Source organism: Misgurnus anguillicaudatus, chromosome 12 (genome assembly GCF_027580225.2).
Source record: "Misgurnus anguillicaudatus chromosome 12, ASM2758022v2, whole genome shotgun sequence".
NCBI classification, from domain to species: Eukaryota; Metazoa; Chordata; class Actinopteri; order Cypriniformes; family Cobitidae; genus Misgurnus; species Misgurnus anguillicaudatus.
Genome location: NC_073348.2, coordinates 17,101,295 through 17,123,067, shown reverse-complemented (window position 1 = coordinate 17,123,067; position 21,773 = coordinate 17,101,295). Strand labels below are relative to the sequence as shown.

The 21,773-nt window shown below is 36.2% G+C and overlaps 1 protein-coding gene and 1 long non-coding RNA gene across 2 annotated transcripts; one reads left to right on the top strand and one right to left on the bottom strand.

Annotated features, from left to right (window-relative positions):
* The first annotated feature begins 171 nt into the window (after positions 1-171).
* On the top strand, positions 172-18,137 carry antxr2b (ANTXR cell adhesion molecule 2b). Its single transcript, XM_055209015.2, has 18 exons — positions 172-622; positions 866-937; positions 1,600-1,671; positions 1,748-1,829; positions 2,591-2,695; positions 2,773-2,841; positions 11,421-11,501; positions 11,598-11,658; positions 11,747-11,845; positions 12,194-12,263; positions 12,631-12,709; positions 13,516-13,611; positions 13,702-13,752; positions 13,850-13,945; positions 14,556-14,729; positions 14,823-14,903; positions 17,554-17,612; positions 17,688-18,137. Exons 1-17 carry the CDS (start codon positions 477-479, stop codon positions 17,590-17,592), a joined length of 1,473 nt encoding a protein of 490 aa, XP_055064990.1. The 5' UTR covers positions 172-476; the 3' UTR covers positions 17,593-17,612; positions 17,688-18,137.
* On the bottom strand, positions 7,087-8,962 carry LOC129419506 (uncharacterized). The gene is made up of 3 exons (XR_012372522.1): positions 8,328-8,962; positions 8,172-8,209; positions 7,087-7,164 (listed from the first exon to the last, which is right to left on the bottom strand). It is a non-coding gene; the product is annotated as an uncharacterized lncRNA (long non-coding RNA).
* Positions 18,138-21,773: the final 3,636 nt, after the last annotated feature.

The window sequence follows — 21,773 nt, the reverse complement described above, 5'->3', positions numbered from 1 at the left end:
TTAGGATAATGAATCATTCTGACAAATGGGTTTTAGATTGAAGACTATTATTGTGAATGTAGACAATGCGGTATAAATTTAGATATCCGATTGTTCATTTCCGCACAGAAGTATTCCTGGCTTTTGATCCATGTTAAAATCAGAGCGCTCATTTAGCACAATGAGGAGCGCGACTGCCTAGTCAGCGCATGCGCAGTGGAGCATGAGTTCATGTACAATGTACACCGTGCCCGCTTCGATTAAAAAAACTTTCACGAAATGAAACGAATCTCAAGAGATGCTTGTTTTGGAAAACGGAGACAATATAACCAAATGACTGCAGTTCGAGTGGATGCTTGGATAGATTTGATGTTACATGGTGTTTGCGTTGTCATGCAGGAATAATACAACTGTGCGCTCCGTTCACGCGCGTCATCCGGATTTCTGGTGTAAATTTATTGTGTTCGTATAATAAAGACGTGAAGTACTTGACAGGAATGAGAGGAGACAGCAGTCATGCCGATAAAGCGAGATGGGCGACGGCGGCTTGGATTCTCCAACTTTTCTGCATCTCTTTTTTGCTTTTATTTGGGAAAGGAGAGGATTGCCATGGAGCCTTTGATTTGTATTTTGTTTTGGATCGGTGAGTTTCAGTGTGTGCAAATATGTCTATATGTTTAATAGGGTGTACGTTGACACACTTATACATCTATCTATAAATATGAATAAAAATGATTACTCCAAAGAGCCCATATCACATGATGTAGCACTGGTATTTTTAGGCAGGCTACAGTTTTTCTTAACCATCTTATAGTGTGCTACCCAATAGTCCTTATATGGTACTGTTTATCTTGTAAAACGCTTCAAACATTCATCATTATTGTAGGTCAGGTAGTGTATCTGACAACTGGATGGAAATTTATGGATTTGTGGAACAATTGACTAATCGCTTTGTAAGGTAAGAAGCTATACTTGCCCTTTTTATAATAAACTAACACATGTCAAAGTTATTGGATGGGTTGTAGACTTCACAACCAAATCCTTTCTCGTCCAAACCACTTGTTCCTCTTGAACATGTGTTGAACTAAATATAAACTTAATTTTAGATGACTATGTTTATCATCAGTCTGTGTGTGTTTGGATTAGTGTGTGGTATGGTGACCTAGTTCAGTGGTTTTCAAACTGGGGGCCGGAAGATGATGCCAGGGGGCCCCAGTTTTATGACATTTTATGAAATACATTAATTTATCATGAATTCTGTGTAATTAAATCTAAAAAAAATAAGGCTACTAACCAAAAGCACTACTTTTTTGTATAATTTAATGTTTTTTTTTTTTTATTAAAACAGTTTTTTGTCACAATTTTTCTTTGGGGGGCCTTGAAGGAATGTACCTTACACAAGGGGGGCCGCACGCTGAAAAAGTTTGGGAACCACTGACCTAGTTCATGCAGGTTGCATGATGGCAAAATGTTCAACCTCAAATTATATCATTTACACCAAATACTGCACAACTGAATAGTTACAGTTTATATACTATTGGAAAACACATCATTTTTGTTCCCACACAAAGGGTAAATATGATTTTAATGTGTTGTTGTGCTTCTTTGTAATTTATTTAGCCCGAAGATGAGAGTTTCTTTTATAGTCTTTTCTTCAAATGCAGAAGTAATCCTCCCTCTCACTGGAGACAGGTGGGATTTCATTTTGTTTTTCAATCGTACATGTTTGCTGTACCACAAATATAAAAGAGTGACTTTGGTCTTGTAGGGCAACTATAGATAATGGTCTTCAAAGGTTGAGCAAGATCAGACCTGCTGGTGAGACTTACATGCACGTGGGGATTATAAAGGTAAATTCAATGCCCACAATAAAAGACAATTGTGTGTAGTGATAGACCGATATATTGCAGTGGGCAATATTTGGATTTTTTTATTATTGGAATTAACCAAAAAATCTTTCTATTCCTTAAATTTGTTGTTTATAATAAAAAGACACTCAGATGTAAAGCAAAAGTCTGACAAACCGTAAAATTACCAATCATTATTCACTTTTTAACATATTTAAAGGGGGTGTATTATATATTTATAAATAAATATTATGCATAACATTTTTTATTTAATTTAACTAAATTATGGTTGTCTCTCAAATGTCTCTCAATAACTGTAGTTATATCTGTGTTATATCAGCCCCATTGCTTTTTTAAATATCGCCACCGGCCATTAAAAAGAAAAAAAACATATCGGTCGAGCATGTGTGCCTTTGCCAACATTTTAGGGTGTGTGCAGAACATGGTTCACAGGAATGAGTCTGAGTCTGGCACTGAATAAATTGTCTAGCCTACAATTCACATTTTGCGATGAATGACATAGCTGGCTATGAGCCATTATCAGTGCCTTACTTCAGTGATGCTTCTGTGTCTGAGCAAATGAACCTTAGCCATGTTCATACTTTTAATGGAAAGCCTTTCAAGCAGAATGGAAGCTGGTATTGTTTTGCTACTAAGCAAGGACCAGCTCCCCATTTATGACAATGGTTTTAAAAAAAAGGGGAAAAAAGTATATTTTTCATATATAATTTTGTTATAATAAAATAACTTGAATACTGTTTTAGGCATCGGAACAAATGACCTCTCAGAAAACAAGATCATCCAGCATCATTATTGCACTGACTGATGGGAAGCTGGAGGTGTATCCTCATGAACTTGCTGTAAAAGAGGTAACACCGCTTACTGTATGACTTAATTCCATTTGAATTAATTCCGTTTAATAACTTAATTCCATTTGATCAATCAGGCTGATCAGGCCAGACAGTATGGTGCTCGTGTGTACTGTGTTGGCGTGAAGGATTTTGATGCAAACCAGGTAAGACTTTGTTTACAGCAAAATTAAACCTTGTTTACTTGCTGAGGATGGAAATGATTTTTACAGTGTGTTAAAAAGAATTAGCTTGATTTACTAAAAAATATAGTGCATAATTTTTGCATCCCTCTTTTAAAGCAAGTTTCACATGGAATTTTAAGCAATTCCTTAAAAAAATACGTCTTAAACTGCTTAAAATTACATGTAAAACTACAAAAAAATTGCATTGCTTAAATTGGTTAGAATTTAATGTAAAAAAAGTGGGTGCAAAAATTCTGCACTATATATTGAGTTTTTTTTAGTAAATCCAGTATTATTTTTTCAGTGCACTTTCTTTTTGTTAAAGGCACAATATGTAAGCTTCTTGCTTTATAAAACGACACATTGTTATATATTTTGTTTACTTATGCATTTTTAATAATGTTGGGGCACTGCAAAAAATGACTTTCTTACTTAGTATTTTGGTCTTGTTTTCAGTAGAAATAAAAATTCTTAGATCAAGATGTATTTTCTTGATGAGCAAATGACCTAAGCAAATAAGTCTAGTTTTAGACAAAACATATCCAATTTAAGCAAATTTGTGCTTAAAACAAGCAAAAAATCTGCCAATGGTAAATTCAAGAAAAAAATTCTTATTCCATAGATTTTTTTTGCTTGTTTTAAGCACAAATTCACTTAAATTTGATATGTTTTGTCAAAAAACTGGACTTATTTTCTTAGGTAATTTTCTCATCAAGAAAATACATCTTGATTTAAGAATTTATAGATATTTTTACTGAAAATAAGACAAAAATACTAAGTAAGAAAGTCATTTTTATGCAGTGAGGGAAGCAAAAGCAGTATGTTCTCGTCACTTTTGCGATACTTTGCTGTAAAACACTGATTGATCTGCACAATGCACCATGCAGAAGTAGTAGTTGTAGCCAATTTGTTGGCTAGCGTTACAACGTAACGGGTTTTAACTTTATTTTGATGAAGACAATGGAGCTTTTTGGGCCAGTAAGCAACCATCCAACAATTACTCATCAATGCCCAGCAACCACACAGTAACATACAACACAATACGCAGAAGATCTCAAGAAGCGAACAGCAAAGTCATTTCTTAACATTTCTTAAAGGGATAGGTTACCTCAAAATGTAAACGTTGTCATTATTTACTCACTCAGTTAAAATATATAACACAAGGCAGGTGTTATTTATTTAACACTTTGGTCTTTTCAAAGCTTTCAAAAGGGAAGGGTTCAAAAAAGGCCTTCAAAGCGAAGGGTTTTCTGGTTACTATGGCAGTAAATGGGGGACACAACACTTAAAAAAAAAAAATTTGTGTTTGGGTTCTGAGGAACAAAGAAAGACAGTGGAGATTCAAACAACTTGATGGTGAGTAAATAATTACAAAAGGGTGTCTCATCAGCTCCCTAGCCCCAGACATCATGAATTAGTATCGTGTACGCAGGTTCGGGCACTGGTACAGTAGAGACCCTTGCTCACTTCACATTGGGACACTGTCCAGTTATTTTCCTGCACTCTTAAGAAAAATGGTTCTATATAGTACCAAATAAGGGTTCTTCAGCTTGTAACAATAGCAGCACCCTTTCTGGTACTATATAGAACCCTTTTTTAGATGGTTCTATATAGAACTTTGCCTTGAAAAAGTGCTAAATAGAACCTCAGTGGTGCTATAAAGAACCCTTTCATTTATCAGCAGTCAGAAGGATTATTTTTTATTTGTTTTTTCTTATTTATAGCACTTTATAAGGTTTATCAGTTTAAAAACAGAACAGCAAGACATCAGAACATACTTTTATTTTCATTTTTTCATTACATGAGGTGTCATACAATAATAAATATTTGCATTAAAATCACAATCAGAATAAATATATAAATTATTATGCAAATATAACAAATCACTACTCAAATAAGATATGGATGTTAAATAACAGCTTCAATATTAAATAAAGTAACAATAAAATTTGGCAATTAAAATAATTTTAAATAGACAACAATTACATGAAATCAATAAAATCATGATATGCAACATCAAAACATGCAAATGATAATAAATCCTGAATATTAACATATTATTGACATTACATTCAGGGCTGCGTTTCCCGATAACGTTGACTCTTAGCGCGCTACGAAGACTCTTAAGTTAAACCTTAACTACAGGTTTACCTTTTCTAGGCGTGTTTCCCGAACTGTACCTTAGCGGGTTTCTTAAGGTATACTTTCTTACGTACGACGTTACCAGGTGCTGTCCATGGTGATGGTGCTGAATAGGTTGATATCGATGGCTCGACAATCAATTGTTCACTTTATGTAATACGTACTTCGCTGCGTTATGAGAGAGCGGTGTTATTTATTAAAGAAACATTTCAGAAATAGTTCAAGTTACATTTATTAGGAATATCTGGTAAAAATATTTAAAATTGCAAACAACTAAATATAAACCCTGTATATTTTATTTTATATCAAACCCATGCAAAACTCGCAACTTCATATCCAAAAGTATAATGCATAAACTGCTCCAATGCATCCATTATTCCTTCACTTTAAAGGATAATTTATATTAGGGGTTCCCAATAAATGCGTTGCACAGGGGAATAAGGTGGGTCGTGCACAAGTCACCTGGCTTGGCATTACACTTAAAATATATAAAAAAAATTGTTGTTCATTAGTTCACGCGTTTATGTGCTTGGACACTGGATGCGCAACAGCGCGTTTACAATGCGGATAACGCTTAATGGACGCATTTCTGGAGCCGCGCCTGTCTGTTTAACTTAAATATAACATAAAAAAAATATTATATGATATATAAATATATATTATGATTGATTTAGATTTTATCTTTGATTAGTTAATGTGGAAAATTTGTTGACCTTATACAAGCAATAATCGAGTGGAGCAGTTTCTTTTGAGTGTTTATAAAGAATATGGCATGCAGCTGCCTCAAAATTAAAAACTTCGATGCAAAGTCGACTTAACATCAATAATAATATTTAGGAAAATCAACAATTATGATTTTGTGATGAATGTGCTCCCGTGGCATGCGATTTTACTTGATTTGTTTTATTGCAGCTAAAATAGCCGGTAAACTAAAGATTTAACGGATTTGAAATGCACAACTGAAATAGTAAGATTCGCTGTATAGCTGCCTGCCATAGTTTCACCAACTCCTAAACCCAAAATGTTTTTTTTAATAGTTTAAAATCTAACAACAATCAGTGTAATGATGTCTAATTATGTGAATTTTTTATTCTTTAAATAAAAAAAATTGCCTAATTTAACACGGAGTGTACTTCAACTTTTTTTTATAGATATTTAGACTGCAATCTACACAAGCTTTTATCACAGTGATGGCCACTAGCGGAGTCAAGTGGGATAAGGTATAGCTAAGAGTGCTCCAGACCAACCTTCTGAACGAATGACTTACAGAAGTGATACGTAACTAAGAACGTTTCGGGAAACACGTATTAACGATAAGGTACAGCTTAAGGTACAACTTAAGAACGACGTAGAGCTAAGAAGGTTTCAGGGAACGCAGCCCTGATGTATACATTTTAGCACAAACAGATCGATGACATAGAATACAAATGAATGGGATGTTTATAATGCATTATTAACTGTAAAAATAAAAGTCAATAGGATTGTGTCAATCTTTGTAGAATCTCACCAAAAAAGTCCATATTATTTTCTTTACGGGATCATCCAATACTCCATCTAATGTTCTTTGTTTTGTTGCAATGATGCTGAACATTTAGTCAGATAAGAGTAAGATAAGAAATGGTCTGCTATTGTCATGTTGATCTTGAGATGCAGGCTGTGAATAACACAGATCTCCATCACCTGGCTGTAGTCATCATCATACAAGGTTGAGCATCAGGGTGAACAAGATTTGGATCTGTTGGAGATGGGAGAAAGGATAAGACATGGAGACAAAACAAGTTAATATTAGCCTGGAGTTTGCTTACATACTGTATTTAAAACATGATTTGACAGTTTTAATATGACTCTGCTCAAGATACCTGTTTTGTCCGTAAATAGGTGAATGCTTGGTGAAAGATTTATTTATAAATTGAATTCACTCAATTCACATATACCACTGTTATCAAGCTAATGGCAGACCTGCAGAGCTTCACTCATGATCCACCTACAACAGATAGACAAAAATAATTCTGTTATCACAAGTAAATGTGCCACAAGATCACACACACAATCTCCAAAATGTTTAAACAGTAAATAACTATATAAAACAGGATGTGTCTTTCATATCAAGTGGTCATATGCACTGCCTTCACTCCCAGTAAGATTACCTCACATATGAAAACTCTGAAATATCAATAAAAAAAAAACTAAACACATGTTGTACCACATTCTTTTCATAATTCGTTTAATAAACTTAATGTAAAATATACATGTATATGCTTGATAACAAACACTATAACAAATCATTATCCTAAGTCATTGTTAACCTTTTAAGCGTCACCCCACCCTATTGAGTTAAATCTACACTCTTGGAGCTTTCAAACAATATACAGTTTGTCATGATTAGATAAGAATTCATATGCAAACATTGAAGTAAATGTAGTTGTCCTGCTGGTGGGACAGTGACATTTAGCAGAAAATAAATGTTTTGAGGCACACTCTCTTCATAAATGAATCAATTACTCTCCCTACATAATTTATTTTATAAAACACTGTTGAAATGTCTATTCTGGAGGCTTAGACCTTTCCAACGATATATAGTTTGTAGTGATAGATCAAAATTTACATGAACAATATTAATGCAAACTTAGGTGTCCCGTATTCGGGACGGCGACGCTTAACAGTTTAAAGCAGAGTCCTCTAAATATATCATTTAAAACAATATGAAGATTACCTGCTTTAAAGGGAATGAAGCTTACAGTATGTTGACCTGTTATAAAAGAAATAAAGTACATCAAAAACACACAAAACCTCAATTTACTAAATGTTTAAACAGTAAATATTATTATTTTAATGCCAGGATTGAAAGTAACATGCATACATCACCTTTAAAAATAGAATGTGTCTCTCGTACACTCTAAAAAATGCTGGGTTGCTTTTAACCCAGGGCTGGGTCACTATTGGACAGAACACACTGCCTTCACTCCCAGCAAGATGATTACCTCACATAAAAACTCTGAAATATCAATAAAAAAACTAAACACATGTTGTACCACATACTTCTGATAATTAGTTTAATAAACTTAATGTACACATGTTTATGCTTTATAACACTTTAACAAATCATTATCCTAAGTCATTGTTAAAGTAGAGTCCCCTAAATATATCATTTAAAACAATATGAAGCTTACCTGTTATAAATGGAATGAATTTTACGTATAAAGTTGACCTGTTATAAACGATATAAAGTACAATAAGAACACACAAAACTTCAATTTTCAAAATGTTTTTAACAGTAAATAACTATTATTTTAATGCCAGGATTGAAAGTAACATGCATACATCACCTTTAAATACAGTATGTGTGTCTCATATCAAGCGATCATACGCACTGCCTTCACTCCCAGCAAGATTACCTCAAATATAAAAACTCTGAAATATCAATAAAAAAACTAAACACATGCTGTACCATATTCTTTTCATAATTAGTTTAATAAACTTAATGTAAAATATACATGTATATGCTTTTGAACACTTTAACAAATCATTATCCTAAGTCATTGTTAAAGCAGAGTCTCCTATCATTTAAAACAATATGAAGCTTACCTGCTTTAAAGGGAATGAAGCTTTCAGTATAAAGCTTACCTGTTATAAAATAAATAAATTACAATAAGAACACACAAAACTTCAATTTTCAAAATGTTTTTAACAGTAAATGATGATTACTTTCCTCTCTTACCTGTTTGTGATGTTAGTCTGCAGGCAGTTCAGCAGGACTGATGATTCAGGGCTTTTACAGGTGAAAATAATCAAGAGGCAGCTTGAAAATAACTGACTAAATTTAAAATAAAAAAGAGGGAAAAAAGAACCCTTTTGCCAAGACAAAGAACCATTTCAGCAAAAAAGGGTTCTTCAGTAAGCTATGGTTCTATATAGAACCTTTACCATCATTTCAGAACCTTTGAAGAATCATTTTTCATAAGAGTGTGTGATGTGACTGCTTATGCATGTTGTGATAATTCACAGCTGTTATTCGTTAACAGCCGGCAAAACGAACATCTCTGTTTGTGATAATATTACATTTAAATATTAAGTAGATTGTGGTCCCTGTCTTAGCAATGTGTGTTTATAAAATAAAAAAAATCTTTTTAAAAGTTCTGTTGCGTTTCATGAAGTTTGGCTCGCACAGTTTCGGTTGGAGAGCTTCAGAAAAAGTTACGTGATTTCCTGAAAGGGAACATAGGGACAATCGATGCTCACTGGTTTTTTAGTGTACTGGATGGATTTTGCAATTGAGATGGCCCTTAAAATGGCCTACTCCTTATCAGTGCCCTGAAAAAGGAAGCTGATTGAAACGCAGCCAAAGTCTTAATTTTTGGGTAAACTATCGCTTCAAGAATGTCTCTCTTTTTTCTAATGCTGCGTTCAGACCAGCCGCGGTAGAGATGTGAAATGTGAGTGATTTTAATGTTAAGTCGATGTGAAGACGCGTTGCGGCGCAAATGAGCCGTTTAGCACAGCGTGGTAGACGCGATTTCTTCTCATTGAGCGTTGCCGCGGGAAACGTGCAAGTTGAAAAATGTGAACTTTGGTTTTTCACGCGGCTTTCACGCGTGAATGAAGCGAATAAACTCAAAGGGCCCTATTTTAACCATCGAAGCGCATTGTCTAAAGCGCACGGTCTAAACTGGCGTGTCCGAACCCACTTTTGCTAATTTAAGGACGGGAAAAATGGTTTATGCGCCAAGCGCATGGCCTAAAAGGGTTGTTCCTATTTTCCCAATGAGTAATGGGTGTGTTTTGGGCGTAACGTGCAATAAACCAATGAGAATCTCAGCTCTCATCCCACCTAAAAGCAAGTTGCGCCCGGCGGCATGTCTAATCCATATTTAGAAAGCGAAATTTGTAAACTGAAAAACTAAGCGGAGGAAGAAGACCACCAGTTTAAGATTAATGTTCAAAAATTGTGTTGCTTTTATTTGTATTGAATTTATTTTTTGTTTTGGATTAAAACCTTTAAAAGCCGTTTTCTTTCAGTCATGGAAGTAAAAATAGCAGGCTTTTAATTGCTGTAAATGTATTGATATCCTACATAATCATTGTAATCTCATAAAATAATTGGCAAATATACAAGAAAAGGTTTGTACTCTAAAAATACAGAAAAAAGATAAAGAATTTACAAACGTGCGAAGAGCTGTTTCAGCACCCAGACAGCGCCATGGGATTTTTAAAAAGCATTACTTAAAATGTTTCTCATCTCACCATATCCACAGGTTCAGAGTCATCATATACAATAAATCCGTAGGGTAGCATTAAAAAAACATTTGAAAACAGATGCATTTGTTTAAAGCAAAGCATTTATTTACTTACCAGGCTACAGGTGAAACCAGCCTTCTAATGTCTCATAATTGGTCCTCATTGAGACCAATTGGTCCAAGAGACTCAATAATAATCTTTTACCATTGAATCCTTTAATTTTTATATTTAAAAGCTTTTTGTGCTGCTGCGCATCCATATGTGTGATAAGCAAACCCGCATTGTCGTCCCGTTCATAGGCACATATTTCTAACGCGCTCATTAAATAACAAAAACAATATTGCGCCATAGACTTTAGACCAGTTTTTAGTTGGTCATTGGCGTAGTTTCTTTTAGTTGCTTCAAAATAGCAGCGCGCCAACAATGCGCCTGAACACACCTCGTTTTCAGACCAAAACGCCCGTGGGCGCAAAATGCATTTGCAATTTAAACAACGGGAAAATGATAATTGCGCCGGGTTAAAACTAGCGTAGTGCATTTCGCTGCATTGCGCCGGGTGTATGATAGGGCCCAAAATGTTCAAGCGACAATTTGACACCTCAGACGCAGCTGGTGTAAACCCACAGTAATAGTTTTTCGTTTCTAGCATTCTCTTTTGGTTGAATGTATTTCAGTTGAGCTGTTGACATTATTATCGCTGTCATGGGAATATTGATTTCATGATGATGTTTCTGTGCATTAGTAACAGAGAAACAGAGTGTCCTTTATGAAGACACTGGTGGATGTGCTTTTCTGAACAGGATGCTGGAGTAATTGGATTTTGCAGAGTGCACATCCTGCTCATTTTCCATTAGCAGGAGATCCATTCTGCCCTGGGAAATGTTAGTGAGGTTGCTTTAAATGTGAATTGCTATAAAGAAAAGTGTTTTGAAACATGATCAGATCCAGGCCATTAGCTTTTGCTAGCTGGTACACCATCTTAACAGCAATAAATCAGCTACTAATCTAAGGTGGTCACATTGATTTTTGGAATCTTTTTGATCACCTAATGTTGCAAAAGTGCATATTTGTCAAACAGTGTACATAGCATAATGTTTTTATGACATTAGCTTTTGTAATTTCTATAATTTGCTATGTATATAAATAAAATATTTTCTTTAAATGTAACACATTTACATGGTCAGCTTATAGATATTGCAGACAGCAAAGATCAAGTGTTTCCTGTCGTGGACGGATTCCAGGCCCTCAAAACCATCGTTAATTCGGTGAGGCTACGCATATGTAAACAAAAGGGACAATTATAGCATGCAGAATGCTTGTGATTTCTGTGCCTTCTAACTGAACTGTATTTATGTTTACAGATTTTAAAGAAATCCTGCATAGAGATTTTTGACCTTGAGCCCTCCACCATTTGTGTGAATGGTAAAACATGACTGACATCCATCTTAGATTGATGTCATTCTTTTGAAACCGTGATTATGTCTAATTTTGTGTAAACATTGCGTTTTAGAGTCGTTCAACATAGTTCTGAGAGGAAGGGGCTTCACACAGGGCCGAACCTCAGAGGGTGTGGTCTGCACAATATCTGTCAATCAACAGGAGCCCTATAGTAAGACATCTAACGCTTGGCATATAAATCCACAGCTGCAGCACACACAAGACCATAATAAATCAGACATATAATTAACCGTACCACTTAGGAAGTCAGTTAGCAGTGTGGTATCCCACAATGTTATTTTTTGTTAGCAAATGAGATCTTAGAAATCACATTGATTGAAACGTGGAAAAGAGCAATCAGTATATACTTCAAAATATCTTATTTTGTGTTGAACAAAAGAAAGTCATATGGATTTGGAACAACATAAAGTTTAGTTTTTGAACTTTTCTTTAAATGAGTCCTCTGTGCTTTTGTCTGTATTTTACAACAGAGTCTCACACCGCTCTCTCTTCCTTCTAGATGAGAAGCCGAGTATAGTGAGAGATAATCATGTGCTGTGTCCAGCTCCAGTATTGACCGAGGTCGGCCAGTAAGTGGCATTCATCCAGCTTGTGTCTGAGAACAGTGGGTGTCCATTCAAAGAGCTACAGCTGTTATAAGCCGGCATGCAAAGAGAATGAGAGTCCACCATCTTTTTTCCCGGGGGTTTCTATTTGGGTTTCTGTTTATAGCTTAGCTATTAGTCAACTGATAAAGCGGAGGCACAGTGCAGGGCAGTGTCGCTAAAACAAAGCCCATGTTTGTTTCCCACAGTTTAGCGTCTTTAAAAGACATACCAAATAACCTGCTAACATTTCTTGGTTTACTTTTTCTTTGTTGCCAGGCTTTTGAACAATCAGATGAAAGAGACTTTATTTATCTTGCTTTAAAAGGAATATTTTTTTTTCTCTCAACAGCTCCATCGACGTGCTCATTAGCCTGAATAATGGCCAGTCTTTCATTTCAAGTCCAATCACAATATATGCCACAACATGTGTAAGTAAACAATAATCTATGATGATGATATTAAATTACTTAATCAGAATCCGAAAATTCAGAGCAATCACATTTATTTTGTTTATATGATACATTACAGGACTACACAAAACATCTAAACAATTAGTATGAATGTGTGCATATTGTCGATATTGCAGTGTTTTCTTACCCAAGACCAGTCTGATACACTCTTAAAGATTTTAATTTTGTAGGTGTGTGGTGCTGGGGTGCATTTAAAGGGTACATATTTGTTTTGTAAATAACATGTGTGTTTATATATACATTATCATTTCACACAATGCACACAATATATTATGCAAAAACAAACTTTTATTTTGTATGCGATTAATCGCAATTAATCTTGTGACAGTCCTAATTTATATCTGCATTTAACTAATTACTTATATATTTCTGCATTTATGTATTTTTTAATTTATCAATTTCTACAATTGTTTATTTATTTATTCATTTATTAAGTCATTTTCATCTTCCATAGACATGGGTAGCCGGAATGGCATGTACTGTAAAGTTAGATGTGCCATAACATGCTGTCAAAGGCCGGTAAAAGATATACAAAAAGATATGTAATTAATGAAAATACATATTAACTGCATGGCAATGTCTGGTCAGACATAGTTTTTTTTAAATTATGTAATAACTTCCAAAGAAGCAGCCTTTTAATTCTGTTGCCAGGTTAGTTTAGGTTGGTTCTTTTAGTTTTGTTTGTAGCATAACCTTAATGATTATTTACATGTTGGCAATATAACAAATTGAATAATTATGATTGTGTTTTATACTTTTCACAGTCTAATGGAATGGTGGTGCTCATAGTTATTCTGGTTCTGCTGGTGCTGGTGGGTCTAACTGTGCTCTGGTGGTTTTGGCCTCTGTGTTGTACTGTGGTGAGTAGTACACATGTTGGGTTAAAATATATTAATAATAAATTAATATTCATAAGAATATTATGAATTTCTGTTTTTCTCTTCTAATAGGTGATCAGGGATCCGCCTCCATCTCGCCCTCCGCCTCCACGACCAATACCTGTAGGTATTTTGAATGACATCTTGGTCAGATATGTATAAAATAAGGCTTATTAGAGCGTAAAGAGTTCATGAAACACTTGGTGTTTTTGTTTTAAAGGAACCTGAGGTAGATCCTCTGCGAAAGAAAAAATGGCCGACAGTAGATGCGTCTTATTATGGTGGCAGAGGCCCTGGAGGTATTACACGCATGGAGGTACATTAGAGAACATTAAGAGAAAGTTAACCCTGCTAACACATTTAACTGTAATAATAAAAAACTGTATTGAACTGAATTTGAAATATGAAAATTACCAAGGTAAAGTAACAGTGTTGACAGTGTAGTCCTTTTCACACAGACATTATGGAAAATGCATCCGGGATTTGAGCGAGATTGTTTGATTTTTGGTTAATTTACACTGCCAATGATATTCATTAATCTGTGTGTGAATTTAAACAGATGCCGTTATTATCCGTTATCTCTCCAGAAACCATGCGCATGCATTTTTGTTTATGATAAGATTATAAAGGAGCATGTGAGGCGCTGTTTTAGTATGCTGGGGAATGATCTCCGTTTCAGAGTTGATATTTGACGAGCTCCCTGATCTCTGCTTCAAGTTTGCAGACATTTCTTGTCGTGGATGTTAATCTGCATGTAAATCCCTCATTTTACTGAGCTGAACCATAGCTTCTAGTTGCGATGACATGCGCGTCCTCACTACTATATATGTCCTCCTACACATACTGTACATGACTGTCAACACTGTTATTTTACCTTGGTAACAGAGTTATTGTATGCAAAATACTAAGGCTTGTGATCTCCATAGGTTCGGTGGGGTGAAAAGGGCTCTACAGAAGAAGGAGCGCGGTTGCCGAAACCCAAAAATGCTGTGGTGAAAATGCCAGAAGAGGAGTTTGAAGAGCCTGTATTACGGCCTCCACCCATACCACCTCCAATATATCAAACCCCAGCTTCGGACAAGTGGTACACTCCTATTAAAGTATGTTTATTTAACACATCGCTGTATTCTGTTAGATGCCAGACTTTGAGATGCCATAATGTGCTAAGAAATGTTGTGTTTTTGTATATTTAGGGCCGGTTTGATGCTGTATTAGCATTGCTGCGTAGACAATATGACAGAGTTGCTGTAATGAGACCTACAGCTAATGACAAGGTAAGGCTGTCATCATAGAGACATTTCGGGTGCACTTGCTGGCTACTGCCTATTTAGGACTATTTTGGGTCTTTCAAGGCAGCATTTCATCTGCAAAAGAAACTCATGAGAGATCATAATGTACCTGATTGAAATGTTGTACATAAGCAGTAATAACCCTTAACACTGAAGTGCACAAGAGACTCGACTTGTTTGACTTGAGCATGTTACTCCTGTACATGAGTTCAAACCCAGGAAACAATCAATCAATATCCCAGCAAACATGTTTATGTGGGGCCCACATGGGTTACAGGGGTACAGACTGGGCATGGGATCAAAATGGGCATCTTATCTAGAGCCCACTTGGGTGACCCAGCAAGCATCAGCATGGGTGTGTTGGCTGGGATGTTATTCAATGAATGATATCACTATCACGCTTAGTTTAAGTTTAACTGGAATGTTTTTCTACAGGACAATGTTATTATTGTTGAAGTGTTGGACTGTGGACCGTAGTAAGATCTATGCTTAAATGTCCTCCCTTGTAAAATATATTCATTTTGATTGTAGTTAGATTTCTTAATCACTTAAGTTTTTCCCTTTTTCCCTGGCTTAGACTGAGCAACCACTTAGAAATCACCCAAAACATTAAGGCAACAAGGTGCTGTTGATCCACCCACAGCACCCTGGCCTTGAGATGGAATACTTTTAAAATGTATAAAATAAACCTTGTTGAGCTTGATCATTTCTAATATTCAGACTTAAGATCCTTGTACATTGAAGTCCAAAATTATAGTCATGGCTTAATGGAGTCAAGCTGATAACCCAAAAGTTGCTGGTTCTAGTCTCACAGGCGGCAGGTTGCAACTGAGGTACCCCTGATCAGGCACATCATAACCAATTTGCTTGTACGGTGGCTCTGATGTCAAAACATTTCTCAAAATGTTTCCTACGGATGTGAAAAATGCAGAAAATGTAACCCCATTCAATTGTTTTTCGACGAAGGAACGTTTTGAAAGCAGTGTGTAAACATGATTAACATAACGTAAGCTCGTATTTATTTTTTAACATGCAAAAATCGTACAAGATTTTTAGAATCGGTGTGCAAACTCCATAAGTGATATACACTCACCTAAAGGATTATTAGGAACACCTGTTCAATTTCTCATTAATGCAATTATCTAATCAACCAATCACATGGCAGTTGTTTCAATGCATTTAGGGGTGTGGTCCTGGTCAAGACAATCTCCTGAACTCAAAACTGAATGTCAGAATTGGAAAGAAAGATGATTTAAGCAATTTTGAGCGTGGCATGGTTGTTGGTGCCAGACGAGCCGGTCTTAGTATTTCACAATCTGCTCAGTTACTGGGATTTTCACTCACAACCATTTCTAGAGTTTACAAAGAATGGTGTGAAAAGGGAAAAGCATCCAGTATGCGGCAGTCCTGTGGGCTAAAATGCCTTGTTGATGCTAGAGGTCAGAGGAAATTGGGCCGACTGATTCAAGCTGATAGAAGAGCAACTTTGACTGAAATAACCACTCGTTACAACTGAGGTATGCAGCAAAGCATTTGTGAAGCCACAACACGCACAACCTTGAAGCGGATAGGCTACAACAGCAGAAGACCCCACCGGGTACCGCTCATCTCCACTACAAATAAGAAAAAGAGGCTACAATTGGCACAAGCTCACCAAAATTGGACAGTTGAAGACTGGAATTTGGCGTAAACAGAATGAGAACATGGATCCATCATGCCTTGTTACCACTGTGCAGGCTGGTGGTGGTGGTGTAATCGTGTGGGGAATGTTTTCTTGGCACACTTTAGGCCCCTTAGTTCCAATTGGGCATCGTTTTAATTTCACTTCCTACCTGAGCATTGTTTTTGACAATGCCTATCCCTTTATGACCACCATGTACCCATCCCCTGATGGCTACTTCCAGCAGGATAATGCACCATTTCACAAAGCTCGAATCATTTCTTGAACATGACAATGAGTTCACTGTACTAAAATGGCCCCCACAGTCACCAGATCTCAACCCAATAGAGCATCTTTGGGATGTGGTGGAACGGGATCTTTGTGCGCTGGATATGGATCCCACAAATCTCCATCAACTGCAAGATGTTATCCTATCAATATGGGCCAACATTTCTAAAGAATGTTTTCAGCATGCACCTTGTTGAATTAATGCCACATAGAATTAAGGCAGTTCTGAAGGCGAAAGGGGGTCAAACACAGTATTAGTATGGTGTTCCTAATAAAAAGTGAGTGTATGCCTGATATTTATTGATGGCACCTGTTCAAGTGCCATGCTATACTCATGGCACCTGATCTGTCCAATCTTGGTTTATCATGCATTAGTAATTTCAATTAGTATTTTAGTTCAATTTAATTACTCCAAATTATCATATGTAGCAGTGTGGGAAAGCATTGTCAAAACAATTTTTTTTAATCATATGAGGTGCATGAAAAAAATCCAGTGTAGATCAGGATATATTATCCTCATATGGACTAGTAAATGAATGGTGTAAGACAAGCTATTTACCAGTTTAAAGATGAGGCTAAAGTCAGTAAGCATAGACTCACATTGGGATGTGCACTCTGTTGTATTTAACATTGTGGTAAAGACCAATGGTGGACATGAATGTGACATCCTGTTTTTCTGTGTTTTAGGGGCGCTGCATCAAATTCACCCGGGTTCAACATAATTGATCATTAATCCAGTTTGTACTGTAAGTTCAGATCATTGTAGTACATTTGTACATAAAATATTTAATATGTATAGTAACAAATGGCTGTGTTGTCAGTTTTAGGCAATTTCAGAGAAGATGGATTAAGAAGTCCACAAAAGTATTTGTCACAGATGTGTGCAAGGATACAGCATGCAAAGCTGCAGGTTTTGTGTCAACATGAGATATTTTTTATAATAAGGTTTTACAGTTTTAAATTTATTTGTAAACGTGTCCTGCTGATTTTATTCTGCATGCTGTTTATTAGGTATGAGAAATAAATCAATACTGTGCCTTTTTAGGATTATAATAGGAGTATTAAGTGAGGTACAGTCAATGTCAGACAATTTATTTAATTAGGAGAGATGATCATTATTTTTCCAGTAAATTAGTTAAGATTTCTATTTAATTGTTTTTATTTATGATAAATTGGTTAATCTATGGTTTACCAATGTAACAGATTGTTTGTTAATGGCATAAAATGTCATAAAAGTGCTGAAATGCATTAAAATATAGAATCTAAACAGAGCTTTTCATTTGAATTGCATCTGCTTCCAACCTGGCACAGAGAAACCTACAAGCATCAGCAAGTACTGAAATAACACCCTGAACACCACAGACCTTCGCGGTTTTACACTACAGCTGGAGAAAACCAAACGTCATATGTGAAAAGAAAGCACCAAGATGATGTTCTCTTGAATCAGAAATAGAGAAAGTAATGGGGAACCTTCATCTTTGCACACCCATAAAGCCGAAAAGGTATCAGTGAAAAGGTTTTGTGTTTATGGAATGAATAGGCATTCCAATTCTTCCTGAGGGCAGGAATTCTTAGTGCAGCCCAAAATAATTCCATGGCAACTACACAGCAGATCCAGTAAGCCTGGATTTGAACTGTAGTAGCCTACAATAGTGACTGAGGCCTCATCCTCCGCTAGAGGGACGTATGTGACAGGTGATGTAATTTTATTACAAGACAACAGGAAAAGTGCTTTCATGCAACTTCCTCAAATTACTAATGTCAGCCAGACTTTCCAACAACCCCATCCCAACTCGTGAAACTTTTTTCCCAGCATTTCCCCCACTAATCAACTATTAGAGCTCTGATTTGCAAATTTGCAAAAAGTGAATTTTTTAGTATTTCAAAATTGCATTACTTAAAACAAAAAACCCCATAGCATAGGTACACTGAAAGCTCTCCAAGAGTGTTTATTTGTCTTAAATATGTTGTCCTGTTTAAATTTAACCATGTGCAGAGGCAGGATTTCTACTGAAGTGTCACCCCAGTACACAGCAGCATCCAGTGGTTAGAGACTTTTACCTGTGGCAGATGACACAAAGATGCACTTCCTCAATAAACACTCATTAATATAATATATACTGAATAATAATAATGAAAATATGAAAAGCATTTTATTTAAAGGATGGGGCTACTCACCCTGAGCGAGGACACACACTGTGACCTGTTGAGTGATGGGTTGAAGCAGCAGCTGGTAAGAGGGGTGGAGATCAGGGCATGTAAGAGGGTCTGGCAAAACTTGTATGCTCGTTTTGTAAGTCTATGATAAGAAATTAACATGTGAACAAAAACAATTATTATCATTAAAACATGAAATGACGGATGATAATTGACTATAATGAAATCTTTACAACGCTGTTCATCAAAAATCTAACGCAAGCTGCGTGAACTTCCTTTGGATTCTGATATTAGGATGCGTGGTTGAAGTTTATTTTTAAAGAAGTTCCAGCTCACGTGGCTAAAACTTTGAACATTTGTTAGCTACATTTTACTGGGGATTCCTTTTTAAACAAGCCTTATTAATAGAGCCTGAATCTCATCCACCAAATGCAGATGATCAAGCTAATCAATCAACTTTGCCAGTGCGACTTAAGCAGATTGGTAAGGTAAAATATTCTCCCATGTTTAGAAAACAGTCCTATGTAAAATGTGCAGCACACAACCGAACATTTGAGCTGTACTGTTCTAGAACAGCGTTGTAAATAAAACTTAACCATTGATTTCTTAATGTTTCTTCTATTGGAGACAAAGTAGTTTGTCTTCATGACGGCGGCAACATTATTACAGTGTGAATGAAAGTTATATCTTTTTTCTTTGTGTATACATTGTTATGCAAATGTTTCCTGCACTATGACGTCAAACTGCGGGGGTGTATTGAAAAGAGATGTTTGAGGAAGGTGTGGATGAGGCTTCACTTTTGAAAAGAAGATAATTTGGGTTTGAAACTTTTAAGCCCCACTGTGTAGGATCTACTCCCATCTAGCGGTAAAAATCTATATGACAACCAACTGATTATACGCTCTAGCCCCCACCATTCGGAACGCGTTTTAACTAGTACGTTGGCCCTGTCATGTCAAGGTTAACATGGCTTCCAGTAGCTAAAGCTAAAGCAATGAAAAAAATGAACAATTTGCAATCGTGTGATCCGTCAAAGCACACAGATTTATGTTAAACATGTAAAAAGTCTGATTGTCATGATATGTCCGCTTAAAATCACATACAAAAAACAACCATAAACGTAGCTTAGACACTCCTTTTTCATCCACGCGAGGAAAAATATCCCAGGGGCTGTTACACTTGGTATTTAGATGTGTTTTCGTCGATCAGATCACAAGTGGACGAGAGAGACACATTACGTTTAGACTTGGTGTTTAAATCCGTCTCTTTTTGTCCACTTCGACCGCTTCTTTCCAGATTACTGAGGAGATGGTCTGTGGACGAGACCCTCTCCTGTCATTTAATCATGAGCTGGAGTAATCACAGGTTTAAATGGACGCGTAACTAATATGTCAGAGTCCAATGCTTATGTTTAAGTAAACGTTACATGTCCGTGTATATGTAAGAGCTTTCTCTGATATTGGTGAAATAAGATTGCACAACTTTCACACGCTTGTAAAATGAAATGAACGACGCGCAGATCAGCGGCGTTTTATCAATGAAAGGCTAAAAATAGGGCTGTCACCGTGTGTTTGTGCTAGAGGTCAGAAAATATGAAAAACATTTATCTCAGTACCTCAGGTTACATAAATGGGCGGAGAGACGGCGTGTGGCGGTTCGAGCACACAAAACCACATGCGTGTTTACATTAACTGCATAACCATGCTATAGCCAAGGAACTATAAAACTTCAAGTTTACAACATAGACTGTATAGATGTAAACGAATATGCTGAATTACCTGTGGTGAAGATATAAAGTAACTTAGCAACTTCAGTGTCCATTGAGCGGAGCCCCATCTTGGAAAACTAACTCCAATATTGACTTTGGTCTTGATGTTTTTCCTGTCGCGTTGTTGTTTAAAATCCCCGTTTCGCTTCCTTGGCGACTTGTTTTAATGTCCTCGAGAATATGTCTTCAACAGGCTTTCAAATCAAAGCATTAGATCGCAGGTAACACGGCGTGCGGCCGAAGGATTCAGTCTACGCAGGTCGCAGGCTGCATACGTCATCAAGCCTGGTTTATTTAAATTAACTGAGCATTACATTCGCAAGTCATAAGCATATTACATCAATTTACAATTAACTAAGAATAATTGTCAGCTTTATAATTGTTAATATTCTGAAATAAGTCTGTCTTGATGACGTATACCGCCTACACATGCAACCTCCGTACAACCAGCGTGAGTGTAGTCTGAAAGCGCGAAAGGCGGAGCTTGAATTTCAGGAATGTCCCTCGTCGCGAATGTATTTCAAAGATGGAGGCACAACATGGATTCAGCCAGAGAGCGATACGGCGGTATGTGTTGATTAGTGGGGTGGAAGTAATTACACATGAATGAGCACATACTTTTGAAAGAAAACATGGGTTTTTGCTAAGAATTAACTAAAAGAAGTACACAGTGGAGCTTTAATATTTAATAGAAACTTTACATCTTCTATATGCACACAGCTTTTAAAACTCTAAAAACAAAGAAAAACATAAAATCAGAACATATGAAGTAACATTGCCAAAACATTTACGGAAGGTGTCCTGTGTAAAAAATGTCAGAAACAAGGTCGTAGCTAGAACAGATACAGCAACGGCCAAAATCTCGCCGAATGAACACTGTTTTCATTGTAACCTTTCCCCAAACCTAACCCTAAATGAGCTACCTACTCATCGACCATTAAAACAGTACGTTCTATATATGAACATGGGTAGTGTGAATGAA